At 42.7% G+C, this 16,713-nt stretch overlaps 1 protein-coding gene across 4 annotated transcripts in view; it reads right to left on the reverse strand.

Moving 5' to 3' along the window:
• Positions 1 to 16,713, reverse strand: part of TTC7A (tetratricopeptide repeat domain 7A) — a 206,679-nt gene that overhangs the window by 143,630 nt on the left and 46,336 nt on the right. For 3 of the 4 annotated variants that reach the window (XM_005532709.3, XM_014261260.2, XM_014261262.2), the window contains exons 9-11: positions 15,473 to 15,610; positions 14,996 to 15,079; positions 2,996 to 3,100 (exon numbers count right to left, since the gene is read on the reverse strand). In XM_005532709.3, the coding sequence (XP_005532766.1) occupies positions 2,996 to 3,100; positions 14,996 to 15,079; positions 15,473 to 15,610 (327 nt within the window). The remainder of the gene's footprint in view (positions 1 to 2,995; positions 3,101 to 14,995; positions 15,080 to 15,472; positions 15,611 to 16,713) is intronic. The other variant, XM_014261259.2, reaches the window with a different exon arrangement.

A 16,713-nucleotide genomic window follows, 5' to 3' on the forward strand; every position in this document is an offset into this window, starting at 1 on the left:
AGAGAACAAGAAAGCAGTTGAAGCCTTAAAGAAATTTGAAAATAAAAACAACCCTTCTCAGAAATACTGTGAGAATTCACTTACAGACTGAGAAGACGAATGTAGTTAAAACTCCACAGTTCTCCCTCATTAGAAATTAATGGAATAACACAAATTTTTAATGTGATAAATTATTAAGCGAGGGACTGTGATAAATGTAACCTTGGATAAAAATTCATGAAAGAATAAATAAGTATATAACTGGATTTGTAACAATGTAAAAATTATATAAAATATAGTGTGGCCTAAAGATTTCTCCCCAGACCTAGCAGTAACTACCCATTCAGGCGGTAACGACTCTAGGCGACGTTTATCAGCCTGAAAGAAAGAGCAGGACACGGACAATCAGGCTAAACAATGAGAGGAGCCAGCCTGAGATGCCCATCGGCTCCACACCGCACCTGGACACTCCACCCTGCAAGCCCCGACTGAAGATGCAATCAGGCCAAACAATGAGAGGAGCCCAGCCGAGATACCCATCGGCTCCGCACCGCACCTGGACACTTCGCCCTGAGAGTCCAACCGAAGATACAATCGGGAAGCACTCAAAACCTTTCACATGCGAAAGGACTCTGCCCAGTCGTCTATTAATTCAGTTCCATGGTTCCAGGAAATTCATTCAACCAACCATCTAAACTCTTTGTTGAACAGTAACTGCTCGGAGTTTTGGCCTCAGGACACAAAATCCCTATAAAAACCCCGGACAGTCTACCCTCCTTCGTGGATTTGGGTAAATCTGTACCTCTGGGTATAGACCCCTGTCCACCCAGCGCTGCGCTGATTTATTTTATTGTGGTTTTTTTCTCTCGTTGTTTGTGATTGAAATTGTTTTATAATAAATCGCTTTTTGTATTAACCCTATCTTGCCATTGCATTTATAACAATGTTCTGAAAAGGAAAATGTATTTGAGTATTTGTAACTGCTAATATTTGTCCATTAAACTGTTCCTGTCCCATGTCTATCCTCCTTTCTATTTATACTGGCATTGATCAGCCTGTTCACTTCCAGTTTAAATTATTAATATTAAATTAAATTATATATGATTGCCATGTAATTTAAATACAAATAATTACTGTAAGGATGACATTTAGAAAAATAGCTCTGCTGAGCAGGAAGGTCTTTATTAGGCACAGAAGTCTGCCAGTAATATCAGAAGCACCCCTTTCAGATGTGGGAACTAACAGATGTGGGAACCTATCATTTCAGTTCTTTTAAAAGAGGATTTAAAGTTCTTTAAAAGATGAAATTATTTTCCCCTTAATTAAAACTCTTCTATACCATCACCAAATTTGCTGTGAGGGTAAAGCATAGGCCATTGACTGAAAGGAAAGGGAGAAGCAATATTTTTTATTTGGTTTTCGTTCATAAGGCTGTGCTCTAGATAACTGCACTAAAATTACACTCTTGTGAAATCATGATTTTACCACATAATACCCTCCAGTTCTGAGCCAGGGTCTGATTGAGTAACACTGAAAAGCACTTCACACAATAAAAATGCAGTACATTTATGTTGGGGGTTAGGTGTCCTTCTTTTAGTTCTGGCTCACCTGTGGAAATTTTACCCTTTAGTTGCGGGGGAAAAACCTCACTGCAGGTACTTGGTGGGTACTTGAGAAACACGAAGAGCTCAGCTGGGCCCAGGGGGAAAGGGGGCAGGAAAAGGCGGAGGGCGGGGACAGTTTGGCGGGCTTCTTCAGCTTCAGAGAAGGACACTTTGGGGCGCAGAGCTGTTGCTGAGAAGGGAATTCACCATCACCCAGACGGAGCTGCTGCTTCGTCTCCTTCTTCCCTCTTCGTTGGTGGCCTCGCACCCCCTGTCCTGCTGGGACGTGTGACAGTGCCAGCCACTGCCGCGGAGCTGCTGATACACCTCAGCCACCGGCCTGGGATCTCAGCTTGTCCCTGCTGTTCCAGCTGAGTGTTCCTCGGAGCCCTGCAGGAGCACCAGGACTGCCCGCCCGAGGGGGTTTGTGAAGCAAAGCCTCTCCTCCATCCCTTCCCGTCTCAGCCGAGAAAGCTGTCACAGGGTCCCTGGTTCTGTTCTGTTGTTAACTCTGTAGTTATTGTTTGTTTGCCTTGTTATATATACTAGTAAAGAACTGTTATTCCTATCCCCAGATCTCTGCCTGAGAGCCCCTTGATTTCAGAATTATAGTAATTCAGAGGGAGGGGGTCTACATTTTCATCCCAGGGGAGGCTCCTGCCCTCCCTAGCAGACACCTGTCTTCCAAAACCGAGACAATTGAATAAAAAACCCTCATTTTGAAATAATCAAAACCAGCTCATTTTTGGCTTCTATAACTTTTCACCAAGATCCATGCAGATTCTTCTGGTACTTTCTTTCATGCTTCCTTGCATCTGTGTTTTACTTCTATTTAGCAATTATAATCCTTCACTGACTGCAGGGACACCTCGCGGTGAAGGCAGGTGAGAACAGCAGGCTGCCGTCCAGTTAATTAAACCAAGCAGAGAAAGAGCGACAGATGCTTCTGCTCCTTCAGATAATCAGAATTTCATGGGCACCAGCTTCCACTCCCACTCTGCTTCTGAGGTGTACATTAACACATCCGGAACACAAAACACTGGCAACTTCAAGAACAGAGGACTGAGTTGTCCAGCAGACCTGAACTATCTAACCACTTAAAACTATTAACTTGTGTCTTCTAGGGAATACAAAAATGGCTGATTCAATGTGACACTCAGTTGAAGCAGCAGTCCTCAGAACAGCTGTTGTGGCTTTCCCCCCTCCTCCTTTCTTCAATGTGCTAGCAAAATACATTTTAACGACTCACTGCAAAATTTCTTGCAGGGATTTTCATTTTTTATAGAAGGCATACATGTCTGTATGATTTTCAGCAGGGATTCCCTTTCTCCCCACTACAACTACACTGTGGCAGGCACTGTCACTGCAGCATCTAATCCATTACATAATAAGAATTGCATCAGCTTGCTTACCCAGTGCAGTGACCCAATGCAGACCTTGGCAGCCAGAAGAGGAACAGTGGGATCTGTAGGTCGCAGTTTAGCACACTCTTTGAGCACCGACACAGCATATGCTGACTGGAGGAGTAGGAGAGAGGAGAAGGAAATAAAAAAGACTGATTAGACAAAGCTATTGAGAGGCCATACAAAAAAATATTGCAGTGACATGTACACAGAAGTGCTATGGAGAAAAGAATCCCATATCAGCAACAAGTCAGCAACTTTATTCCCACCTCCACATGCAGACCTGTGTGTACACACACGCACACAAGCACTCTCTTCCCACGCTCAGAGGAAACATGCCAAAGAGGCAGCCCTGGCTGTGCACTTCACAAGAAACAGTTTTCTTAGGTATCAATGCACTGGTTTTTTTAACTCTGCCCTCCCAGTACACAAGAATTCTGCTGTAGTTTTCCTTGAATATTATCATCTTCCAGTAAACCAGAAGAGATTATAAAGAGCTTATCCTCCAGTACATTCACATTTTAGGCCAACTTCACTCAGAGAGGTTTGTTCAGCTGAAGTAATCTGCTCAGTAGATTGTTTTGTATCTTCTCTAGTTCCAGAACATACAAGAAAGCAACTGTCACCCCACCATACAAAGGGTGGATGCAGATCAATACTGTTCAGTGGATGGTCCAAGCATGTGTTAGAAAGCCCATAAAACTCTTGCTGTCTTTCTGGTGTTAGGTTATCAAAAATGAGGATGTTTTTTAAGATTAGCATTTGCATAGCCTTTTTGATCCAGTGTGCTCTGCAAACACTTGTGTTTTACAGCATACATTCACGGCTGCCACATTTCAGATGCCTTAAAGGGGAATGAAGAAAACTGGTCTGAGGCAGTGATGAGAAAGCCATGTCAGACAGTAAGATGGCGACAGGAGTTGCCCTACCAGAATCTCCCAGCCCATTCCACCTGAACCACAGTGTGGGATATGGGGTTATAATTGTTAAAGTTGCTAAGGCTTATGCTCAGCGGAAGGCCCTGTGGGAAGGCCCAGCTGCAGGCTGAATGGCTGGACGTCAGCTGTGGGGTGAGAGGCAGTTAGGAGCGAGGACAGAGGCAGCTGAGTGACAGCTGGAAGTGAGATTGTGATTGGCTGGAGGAACACGCGGACAGCGTGTGAGCAGGAAGCTGATTGGGTGATAGGACACATGGACAGTGGCACTGCAACTGAGCCAGTCAATGGGTGCCCTTCTTCTGTTAAGTTCTGCTAGACCTCAGTTTGGTTTCATTTATGTCAGGTGGAAATTAAAAGTATAAAAGGAGGGTGATTTCTGCAACAAAGGGATCTCCTTCAGATGCATAAGGGGGTCCGTACCACTTTGTTCCCCCACTGCTACACTACAGTTTGTCTTACATTTAAACCTTCCTCACTACTGATCCTGATCCACTCAAATTTTCTCATGCTTAAGCTCAAGAGGAAGTTTTATTCTCTTGGAATTTCTCCTTGCATGCCTGTTTCCTCACAAAGTCTTCCACACAGTCCCAAGACATAATGTTCCTGCTTAGAAGCACATTAAATAGTCATGGCCTTTCTATATTACAGAAGAGCAGCAACAGAAGCTGGCAAAGTCAAATGATCTGCAATTCTCATCGGGTACTGGGCATCTCCTCCTGACCCCCAGGGGGCTCTCCCTGACAGAACTCTGACCCACATAGGGCAGACCCACACCAGGTCTGGTGACTGCTGCAATCCCCTGCAGCAACACAGCTTCACATTTCCCCTGTCCATCAGCACTTTTCCTCCCTCACACCACATCAAAGTGAGCTGTGCCTGCCAGCTCTTTCCTCCACAGAACTAAAGGTCCACTTCTTAGTGGATCTTACGTAGCTTAATTAGGAATTTGCTTGGAAGGGAACCTGGAAAAATGGAAAACCAGATGTGCACCAGCCATGCCCACGTTACGGCAAAGAAGGGTTTCATAACTGATGCAGCAGGGAGCAAATCCTCCTGCTTGAAAAGCTTGGGTACCTGCCTTGGGGTCTGAACAAGAGCAGCAGTACACCCTATATTCTTCAGGTTGCTCCCACTTATGCAGAGCATCAGGCATGATCAGTATAAGAGAGGAAACATTTATTAATTTAAAATTCAAAATGCACTATTTGCCTAAAGCCAGAAGGAAGCTTGTTTCAGACCAAGGATGGAAATAAATAAACTTTGTCCTACAGCTTGAACCATTACTTCATCCCTCCCAGAAATAAAGATGTGTAATTCAACCCTGAGGCACAGAAGAAATACACTGCTGTGCTCTGTTGCCATAAGGTGACTAGCCCCCCTCAGAATGAACCTCCCTGACACCTCTTTGTTCAGAACAAGTGGTGTCTCAGGTTTTAGTGGCACCTTATGCCTCTCTCTTGCAAAATGCACTGAAAGCAGCCGGTATTCCCAGCAGCATGATGGATGTATTGGAAATCCAAGCATAACCCCATAAGGGATCTATGCTGGGTATCATCTTCTTGCCCTCCTACCTATAACTCCAGCACCACAGGTGCTTCCAGAAAACAAATAAACGTGACAGCAGGACAATATGCACTGTGGCAGCCAGTATATCTTCAGCTGAACCCCACTGACCCATGTCACCTCATCATGCAAAACTGAACTACAAAGGCCAGATATGTAAAAGGCCATACACTGTCCAGAGCTAACGCTTGCATAACCAGACACAAGCTCAACCCAGTGGTCATTTCTCAGCTCCCCACCAGCACTGCAACTACAGGAAAAGCAGAAGGCACCTGGGAACTGGTGGCAGCTCTCCTGTGGGTAAGCAGAACCAGTACTAGCACAAACCAAAGCAGTGACAGGCCTGTCCTAATTTGGGCCACAGATGTAGAACCTACACCAGAAGAGAAGTGACAAAACCCACTCCTTGCCAGTTCCTCTTGAATTCTGCTTCCTCCCGGTCTGCAGGACAAGCCAACACTACCCTCAAACTACAGAGACCTTGCCATGTCTGTCCTGTCCCAAGACTGTTCAGGAGGCCACTGCAAAGCAGTGACTACTGAATGCTGCACAGTCCTACATTGTGCCTACACTCAAACACTTCAGGTGTCAAATCACTTTGTTACATATGCACTCAAGAGCTTCTGAACATGGATTTACAGAGCAAAAGGCAGTCTCCATGCTGCTCCTAAAACATTTACAAAGTTATGTCATTTTAAAGAGGTTCATAAAATTTGCAACTAAACATATGGAGAAGTGGTTTTAGAAACAGGGTGACATGAAGCCTTTCTCCCCAGCTGCATTTTAAAAATTCAGGAGGTATTATATAATTTCACCTTGAAAAATACACTCAGCAGATATTTTCTATAGATAATGAAAACATTAGTCAAAGAATGACAGGAGAAATAATATCCCACTCCCACAGTGACCTTACTTAGGGGAGACTGGCATGACATGTAATATCAAGGTTTCTTAAAGATACTAATTACAGACATTATTATCCAGGGAAAAAATATCAAGCACTCATTATTGAATACAGATATCACTGGTTTGTAAAAATGTTTAATATGAAACAGTGTTTAGGCAACATTGAAATCATCTGGTAATTAAAATGTACATATTCTTTCATTTAGTGTGGGTGGACCAGGCAGCAAAGCACATTGTTTGTGAAATTCACTGCAAGGCAACAATAATTTGATTTATTGGTGAGGCATGTTTTGAGAAGAACAGAAGTCAAATTCCAAGTGACTACATGCATCGCACTCATGATTCTGCGCTTCAGAGGAGCTCACATAATAATTCAAGCCAGGATTTATGCTGTTTCTATTTAACTTGCTAATTGCTGGATTATAATGCCTGCACTACAACCAGTTCCCAAGGACTTCAGAAAACTAGGTCTCATTTGGCCTCTCATCTAGGGCAAGGAATCACAAGCTATTGGGGAAGAAGAAGGATGGAGAGGACACCTTCCCCTATGTAATTATGGCAGCCATAGTTTTGAATCCTATAAGGGAGTAAAATGTAAAGAAAAACAACTATCCAAACACAGAACACAACTCCCACTCCCCATTTACTAACTCAATAACGAAGCATGGAAACATACTCCTCAAAGATCCTTGCACATGAGCAGAAGAGAACCAAGAACATCATGCAGTTAATTTTCTTCATTTTCCAAATGGCTCGAGAGAATTTGCCATCAGTTACGGTAAACCCATAGATGATGCCCAAATGCCAGTTTTCCTAGATTACTCCAACACAATTTCCATTCTTTCTTTTCCTCTGCAATCTCACCATACCAAAGCAACCAAAGAAGGAAGTTAGAGAGTCACTTCATATTTAGAAGATAAAAGAAAACATATAAAAGATGTAAGTAAAAGGAAGAATAAATTCCAGACAGTAAATCATGCCTGATAGACTTTGACATGCCAGGAACAGTTGCTCTTCTCCTGCACAGGTTCCAAAAACCTCCCCAGTTTTTTACTTCTTTGCTACTTTTCAGCCAGAAGGAAAAATGTTCCTCAAGATGGTCAGTTGGTAGACAGCCTCATTCCCAATTTACCTGTCAGTTTAGTACATGAATGAATTTCCACAACTAGTGTTGCTGTATTTCTTACATCATCCTGTCTAAAAACTGCACTATTTCGAAGAGATTATGGGGAAGTGGAGGAATCCTTTCATCCCAACGCAAGAATTATTATTCCCTGTGTCCTGGGCTTCTAAATGACACGTTTAGATATAAATGACCTTGACACAGAAAGATGACAGAATGAGCAAGCAATTGAAAGCTCTGGAATCAGTAGTTTTGCTGTTAGCTTTCCACCGAATTTAGAGATTTCTATGAATCTCAGCATGAACATTATTCCCCTACTACATTTATTTCTCTGATTATCTCCCTTTTCTTTTACTTTTTGTTTATCAAACTAGAGCACTGGAGTTAAGCAGCTTCAAATACTCCCTCTTAAATGCACCTCTTACATTCTAAGATCTGTAAGCACACATTTGTACTTGCTAATGTGACAAACACCTCACTTCACACGTTCTGTCAAGAAAAGAGAGTTAAGCCTGAAGGCAATTATATAGCCTACGTATTCTGCTCAACAGTCAGGCATCTTAGGAAATTTCCATTTTTTGGTACTATTTACAGCACACAGGCAAACTCCCTTCTAATCTTTCCTTTGCACCAAAGGAAACCGAACTATTGAATATTCCTAAGATACCTGACCTTCGTAACAGGATCTTTAACCAATGAGTGTTCAATATTTTAATTTCCATTCCCCAGCAACGCTATTTAAGGAGCCATCTGAGGCCTCTGCTGCTCCCAAGGTTCCTGCCTGCAGTACAAAGAGAAATGTACATTTTTTTTATGCCAGCTCCCTAGCAACCAGCCTTAGCTTTTGCAAGGATACCAACAGAAGGAACAGCCTAAATCATAAAATTTGTCTGCTGTTGCTGCAGAATTATGTATTAAATATATTTTTAACTTTCCTTCTAACATTTTGGAAAGCTTTATGTTGGCTATACAGGCATGGCTGAGTCAAACTTGGAGCTCCTGGAAGCACTTAGAGACATCTGCTTTTGCTCCACTGCTTAAATAAGAGGAGGAATTCCTTTTTTTGGGTACAGCACAGATAGGAGCAGCTCAGATGTTAGCTTCTCATTATTTGGCTATGGCCAGCGTATATCAGCAACTTGCAAAGGACTCCAAAATCAGAGTTCATGTCTGTGTAAGACTAGTTTCAAAACCTTAAAAATGCTGCCAGCACAAGCTTTGGGCAAGACTGCACTATCTCCAATTACTGAGCAGCCAAAGGGAGCACAGTGACACTGCAAGACTGGCTCTGGGAAGAGCTGGAGCTTAGCCCCTCAGAAACACAGCTGAATGACAGATGAGAAGATGGATTAAATTACTTCCCCTTGTATAACACCAGACACCTCCTGAAGCATTACATGATTAAGAAAACGATTCAGGTAGACATTCATGATTTTTACTTCCCCGTTGCCTTAAAAAGGAACAAACACAAGGTAAGAGCAGAAAGGAGCATTTTGTGTAGCTGAAAGCAGCTTTATCTGCCTCATTTTGCAAGGTAACATGCTTGGAGCTTACATCCCCTACTGTGAAGCTTACCATCTATATGGCAATGCTGACCATTGTTGCTGTGGTGCCCTCAGCAAGGGTTAGAGGGGTCTGGGGAGGGTCAGCAACAATGCAGCTATTTCTGAAGTTACACAATTTCTATCTTCAAGGCAAGCACTGAGCTGGTCATGTTCTGCATGACTGGAGAGCTTTGTGGCAGGCACCAAAAGAACACATAACCACCATGAGCAATCCCAGTACAAGGCCTGCTGAGCATAGTCCTTGCCTCCAGCTACCTGCTTCCAGCTCCACTGAGCTCTCACAGAGGCTTTTCCCCACAGACCCCTCAGTTGTTCCCCAGCTCTTCCTTTATTCACACTTGAGGCACTTCAGCCCCTCAGTACACAGCTGAGGGGTAAAAGCAGATTATCCTCTCCTAGAAGATATACCAGCCTTGCTTCAGCTGGCCTAAGGCTATATTACTACACACTCCTCTCAAGAAACACACACCCTAAAGCTCTTCACTCATTAACCAAGTTGTGTTGTGGATTTTTTTCCAGGCAAAGACGTTAAACATGAGTGTGAAAATGTTTCCATGCACTGCATACACTAGCAACAATTAACATCCACTGTACTTGAAGACTCATGAGAGTTTAATGGCTCAATTATTGGCACCCAGCACTTTTAGAACACACAGACTCAGTGTTCACAGAACAATTTCACAAGTATCCTTAAAGAATGTCTCCCTCACTACCCTTAGGAAAATGACAAATCAGTGTCAGTTAACACAAATCTTGTCTCCTTGCGTGGTAGGCAGCAGACAGGCACCAACATTGCTTCACATTGATCAAGGCGTCTATTTTAACACTCACGATGCAGATCTAGGAGACTTTCTTAAGTACCGTAAGCTAGAGCCTACTCACGATGCACTTCTGAGTCTCCACTCCCAGTGAGCTTCAGCAACACTTTGGAACACCCAGGGTAGGTCCTGTGTGAGGATGTGAGGTGTGGAAGGGGACAGAAATCTGAGAAAGGAATGTGTAACTGATCCAGCTGGTCCAAGGCCCAGGAAATGCTTGTGAGTGCACAAGGACCCTATTACACATCCCTTGTGCTTGTAATACATCATCTAGACACTATGATAATTTTGCCTCCAACTTCAGAAATTTTGGGAGAGCTACCCTAGTCTGCAGGGTAACCTCCACTACCTCCAGGGAAAACTGTTTAGCAGGAAAGCAGCAGCAGAGAACAAATCTACCCTAAGCAGCTCTCTCTCCTCATTGCTGCAAAAATCACAAAGTCTTGTCCACTCTTTAAAAGAGAGTTTAATCCTTTCTTTCCCCATGTTGCTCAACACTGGTCACCAGGTGAGCAGATGCAACTGTCTACACTGGTTTTACTCTGGCAGCAGGACAATGGCTCATCTCATTGCCTGAGGACTCTGTCAGATGGCATCCAGCTATCACACCACTCATCACTCGAACTCCAGCCTGTCCACGGACAGCAGCAGAGACAGGGACCTGCAATGCACACTCAGCCTCTAGCTCATATTACCACACAGCCAAGGTTATGACCAGCAGAAGCAACTTAAAGCATCTGTGAAGAATTCAGCATTCACAGCACTACAAGAGCAGGGCTGCTGCATTAGAATGATTTAAATCTCTGGCCTATCAGAACTGCACTCGGTGACACAATACATCTCTCACCATGTCTTTGCCATTGTCTAAGTTTTCCCAGCATTTTCTTTCCCTTCCCATCTAAATTTGCCTACAGAAATATTTCAAATGTAATGGTAGATTTTTGTCACTTAGATATACATGCCTCTCTTGTTCAGTGAATATACAGTTCAATATAAAAGGCATTCCAAAAAATGGGTTAAAAAACAACTAGACCACATCATCTTTCTCATTATGCAAGTTGCTGAGAAACACAAGAAAAGTGAAAATGCTGTCACTCCATTATTTCCAGCACTTAAGCAGATAAAAGAAAGACAGGAAGATTATGCTTCCCTGAGTTTTTTCATTCACTGTTTTAGGAAACCCCAAGGCCTCGCTGAAGTGATATGCCTATTTTTGTTAAGACACATGCTTTTCACAATGTGTAAACTCAAGCCTATGTGTGGTCATGAGCCAAGGTGGCTGGCTTGACATTCAGACAGATCACCTGTGAAAATGACAATCACCATTTCACAATTTTTTTGCTGGAAGAAGAAACTACATTGAAATTTGACTTGACTGACAATCTGAATATACAAATTAAACATAACTCTAGTCAAATTCAGTGTAGAATACTGAATTTGAGTATAATAGAATTTGAGTAGAATAGAGGGTAAAATAGGATTTAATGGCACTTTTAAGAAGGTCAGAGTTGAAAATCCTAAAAACATGTTTAAAAAAAAAGAGAAATCAAAGTTTCCAGCATTTACAGGTTGGTAAAACTGTTCCTGTGGCGCCCAGGATTTATGAGCACAATTTGCTGTACTGCAGAACAAGTAATGCTGCAGGATGTGAGGTTGCATCACCAAGAAATGAGATCATGAATTGGCTGTGACTGAGACAGGTGAAAATAGATCTTCACCTATAAAAATTCAAGTGTACTCTGCATTCTGCAGTCAAGACTGACCACACTGTTTTCTCATCAATTCTTTCTGCTACTCTGGAGCACTTGCTTTTAAATCAAATCTGTCCTGCTATCAAGCTGCAAAGCAATATAAAAATGTATGCCATATGTCCCATTAGCAAGATGACGCTTTGCAGAGTGTATGATGGGAATCTTCAGGGAATACTTTGGGATTAGAAGTGAAACACTGCACAGATGGGATTGTTGGGTAAGGGAATTCCCTCTGACCCACAAAGGACTCAGAACATTTAGCGCCTTTTACATCAATAGGCAAGATCAGGACATTTTACCTTGTAAATATTTAAAGTACGGACAAAAAGACATGATGTACTTTTTTGGGGGTTGGGTGTCCTTCCTTTTGTTCCGTCTCACCTGTGGAATTTTTTTGCCCATTAGTTCGGGGAAACCTGATTGATGCTTGAGAAACACAGGGTGTTTTGGCTGGGCCCAGGCAGGAGGGCAGGGACAGCTGAGGGCTGGCTGGTTTCTTGGGCTAGAGAGAGAGACGCTCCCTGGGAGCTGTTGCTGTGGAGAGAAGGGAATTCACCATCACCCAGACGGAGCTGCTGCTTCTTCTTCTCCTTCTTCCTTCTTCGTTTGTGGGCCTCTCACCCCCTGTCCTGCCGGGACATGTGGTAGTGCCAGCCACCGCCGCGGAGCTGCTGATACACCTCAGCCACTGGCCTGGGATCTCAGCTCACTCCTGCTGTTCCAGCTGAGTGTTCCTCAGAGTCTTGGCAGAAGCACCGGGACTGGCTGCCCGAGGGGGTTTGTGAAGCAAAGCCTCTCCTCCATCCCTTCCCATCTCGGCCGAGAAAGCTGTCACAGGGTCCCTGGTTCTGTTTTCTTGTTAATGCTGTAGTTATTGTTGTTTGTTTGCCTTGTTGTACATACTAGTAAAGAACTGTTGTTCCTATCCCCAGATCTGTGCCTGAGAGCCCCTTGATTTCAGAATTATAGTAATTCGGAGGGAGGGGGTCTACATTTTCATTCCAGGGGAGGCTCCTGCCCTCCCTAGCAGACACCTGTCTTCCAAACCAAGACAAATTGAAAATCTGAAAAGACAGGACAGCTACAGAGACAAAAAAAATAAAAATGTGCAACACAAATATCCAAGTACCAAATATTCTGTAAATGTAGGGAAGGTGAAGAAGTATGCAAACATAGAATGGAGAAGAATGGAGTTGCCATGCAAGTTGTTAGAAGCTAAAGATCAGGCCCCACTTCTCCATGATAACCTAAGACTGAAGCACAGTTATTCTCTGCATACACTCATTCTCAAACATCAGCAGTTAAAAATCTTGATTTGCTCTCCAGCAGATTACTAGAGCCACAGCATTGTCTGCTGTTGAAAACCAGATTATACAACTTGTAAAGCTAATAAGGTTCTCAGACAAACCCCATGTTCATGGTAAGATTCTGTGCCTTTCTATCATGGTCTGTGTATCATTGCTGTCTTCAGTATCAAGGGATCAGGACCTAAAGGATTTGCAAAGATACAGAGGGCAGGGCTATGCTAACTCCAGCTGAATTCCAAGGTGAGATGGACATGACATGTATGCCCCCACTTGACAAAGGTCAGTGCAAGGTATTAGTACCATGGCACCAAGCTCATTGTTTAAGTATTCCAGGAGTAGCTTCAGGTTTCCTTTTACATGACTGAGTCTAGCCATTATTTTCAAGCTTGGATTTGGATTTTGAAATGCTTGCACTGAACTTCTGTAGGAATCTATGAGGCTCCTTCTGACGAAAGATCTCTGTTCAGCTCCCTGCCAATCTAATAAGCATTGCCAAAGCTTTGGCATCTCATAAATCAGCCAGATCTGTTATATTTAAAAAGGAGACAATGATGGAGTCCCAGAACAGAATTTGCAAGGTCCCACAGAAGGCAGCTCAAGTGCCTCACAGAAAGGTCTCTACTGATTTGCCTAGGGTTTTCCACAGATTCCAAATGATTTAGGCTCCACACAATCTCCACAGGGCTCTCTTTTTCCAGTGTTCCGCTATCCTTATTTTTTTGCCTCTTAATAAGAAACATGAACTTGTGTTGGTGCAATTAGATGCTAACATGTCTTGTCATAACCACCACAAACAAGATTAACCTGTCCTTTTAAGAGCTCTTGAAGACTTGTTTCTCTCAGACTTTATTTCCCTCCTGTTTAAAGTGAAAAAAGTTATTTCAGTCTTTCCATAATACTGCTTACTATACTCTTAGTCATATCTTATGCTCTTTATTAAGACTTTCATTGTTCTACCATTTTTTGAAGCAGAATGCTTAACAACAGACAGTCTTCCAAGGTAAGGCTTTGAATATGCTCACAGAAGCAAAGGAATTCCTTCAGACATCTTCCAAGCTTTGGAGCCACTTATACCTCACAATATAATTTCTCTGCAAAACTATAGATTCATCTGTTATTTCCATGCCAAGGCCACTGTTTCCACTTATAGCAGTGAAAGGCTGGAGTAGCTGAAATTTGGCAAATGAGTGTTAGTTGGTGGTCTTCACTCAGGTCCACATTGACTCCTGTACACTCCATGGGCACAGAATATAGGACCATATTAAGCGGTCTACTACCGTACAGCATCTATTTGCTCACACTTTCCAAACGTGTAGGTGGGGACTCCAGAATCAACTGGCTAAATCTTGTACCATCTACATTTTCTACAGGAAGTCCACTCTTTTAAGACTAAAGAAAAGCTCCTGTTACCTTTGCCTACTTTTCACAACCACATTTCAGCCATCTCAGTGGTTTACTGATCACTTTCACAAATACCATCCTAATTTTAGAAAAAAAACACTTATGCTGAAACACATGACCATGCTAACATTCACATTGTTTCTTCTTCTAGAGCATATTTTGCACCAAGCACTTTAAAAATATTAAACCTTACAAGTTCTCTATGAAAAAACATTTACATTTCCTTTAACAGATGGAGAAGCCACAGCATAAATCAACTGCCCTCTGTCAGAGACACAGAATGAACTGATGGCAGTTTTAGACATCAGTTCTTTCTTATACTAAGCCCATTTATGCTGAACCTGCAGACATGGACAGCTGTACAATGTTTTTCAACCCACAGCTATGCACAAAATCCATTTTTCTCCTTGCTAATGAGAAAAAAACCCTACACAGAAAGAACAGTACTCAATACCAAACGTAGACCCCTCACCACAAAATGCAATCAGAGACTAAAATGAGAGCACTGTCCTTTCACAGAGCTGCCTGGCGGCACCCACTCTCACAACACACATGACTACACATTCAAACAAGTAATCCAGATCCACTCTTTCAGAGGAAAATGTGCCCTTTTGGAGCCCTTTGGTTTGAACCTTACCTTTCCACAAGCTACCATGGACAGGGCAAGCTGGTACCAGAGGTGAAATTCATCAAATGCAAACTTCATGGCTCTCTCCAAGCACTGAGAAAGAAATGACGAAAGGACTATCAGACTTTATTTATTTTCCTCCTTACACCTTTTGTCAAGATTGCTGCTTGGGTCAGGAAATAATCTGTTGAGGCCCCAGGGGCTCAGGAGATTTTTTTTTTTTTTTAACGACACCATTTATACTTCTCAGCTAATGGGACTTGCTAGTGCACACCATCACTTCAAAAGGCAGACACTTAGTTCAAGTGCCCACATATTAATTACATTAATGTCTCAAACAGGTCTGTGTGCACTTCTGGCCTGTGCAGCCATAGCTCTGTAGCTGTTTCTGCTAACTAGCACACACCTTTTTTACCCTTCCCAACAAGCCACCACAAAGAGGGGCTTTAACAGAGTGTTTGGAGGGGCAGAGGCTGAGGAAGGTACCTCAGACAGCATCACATACTGCCCTCTTCTGCCCAGCGTGATGCTGAGGAGATCGTAGACTGCAGAAGCATCCCGAAGACTGATGGCTCGGTCATCCTGCTGCTCTGGAGCTCGGCTGATCACTGCGTCCCGGTTCGCCTGGGCACACACACAAGTGAGGCATCAGAAACCAAGAGAGCAAAACAAAATTGACTCCTCCATAGGAAGCTACAACCATCATCACTCACAGCATTGTTTAAAATCATCTCAAGGTTTTTTTCTTTTAAAAGTTTATCCCAACATAAGGAAGGTATTTCCACAGAGATGTTTTCTACCCATATGAAGCAAACTCAAGAAGATAGCTGTATCTACAGGAAGGAACTGCTACACATATTTTATTTGGATTTTTGTCACAGAATTACCACATTCCATTTCCTCAGTAATTAGAAATTCAAGGCCATCCTTAAACCATCTTTCTTATTTTCTCAATAATTACAAATGCAAGGCCATCCTTAAAGCATCTTCCTTATTACCTCAATTGCCTGCAACTGTAGTAACTGCCTCCAAGGTTGATAATTTATCTTCAGTGTCTAAATTAGATTTCCTCACAGTAGCATCCATTTTTGTTGTTCTTTTCTGCTACTCAGCTTTTATTTTTTAATATAAGCAGGTTCCCTAAGTAATCAGATTTGCCTGCCATCAACTTAAAGCGATTAAAGGTTTGGGCAACTTAATAGCAAATTTAAAAAAAAATATATTAAATATCTTTAATTTTGCTAATATATCAGTACATTGCTGGCCCTTGATCAGAAAGAAACATTACCTTTGACAGAGAACGATCAGTTCAGCAATTTCTGAGGCTGTTCAAAAATACCACATGCCACAGACTCAGCTTTTACCTCAAAATCCCAGCCCTTTGCGCTTTTCTGAGCAGAAAGAGGGAGATTACAATTCCAGAGTAAATGGAAAAGTCCCTCTGTTTTCCAGACACAGAGGGCCTCACCCACCTCTGGGAGAGGCAGTGCTGGATGCACTAGGCCTGAGCACCACCTGATAGCACAGACACACTGCCCTGGGCTACCCAGCTGAAAGGGGTGCAACATCAGACACACAGGTCTCAGAAAAATTAAGAAAATTGCCAGTAATTTCACCTTGAGCGAAGACAAACAAAATGTTCCCTCCTTGAAACAGGAAGGTTATGAGATTTATTTTACAATACAACTATAATCCTACATCTATTTCTGTCTAATTGTGAGATTTTT

The sequence above is a fragment of the Pseudopodoces humilis genome, chromosome 3, assembly GCF_049639895.1.
Source record: "Pseudopodoces humilis isolate 2021_Gansu_Grassland_sample_001 chromosome 3, ASM4963989v1, whole genome shotgun sequence".
Taxonomy (NCBI): domain Eukaryota; kingdom Metazoa; phylum Chordata; class Aves; order Passeriformes; family Paridae; genus Pseudopodoces; species Pseudopodoces humilis.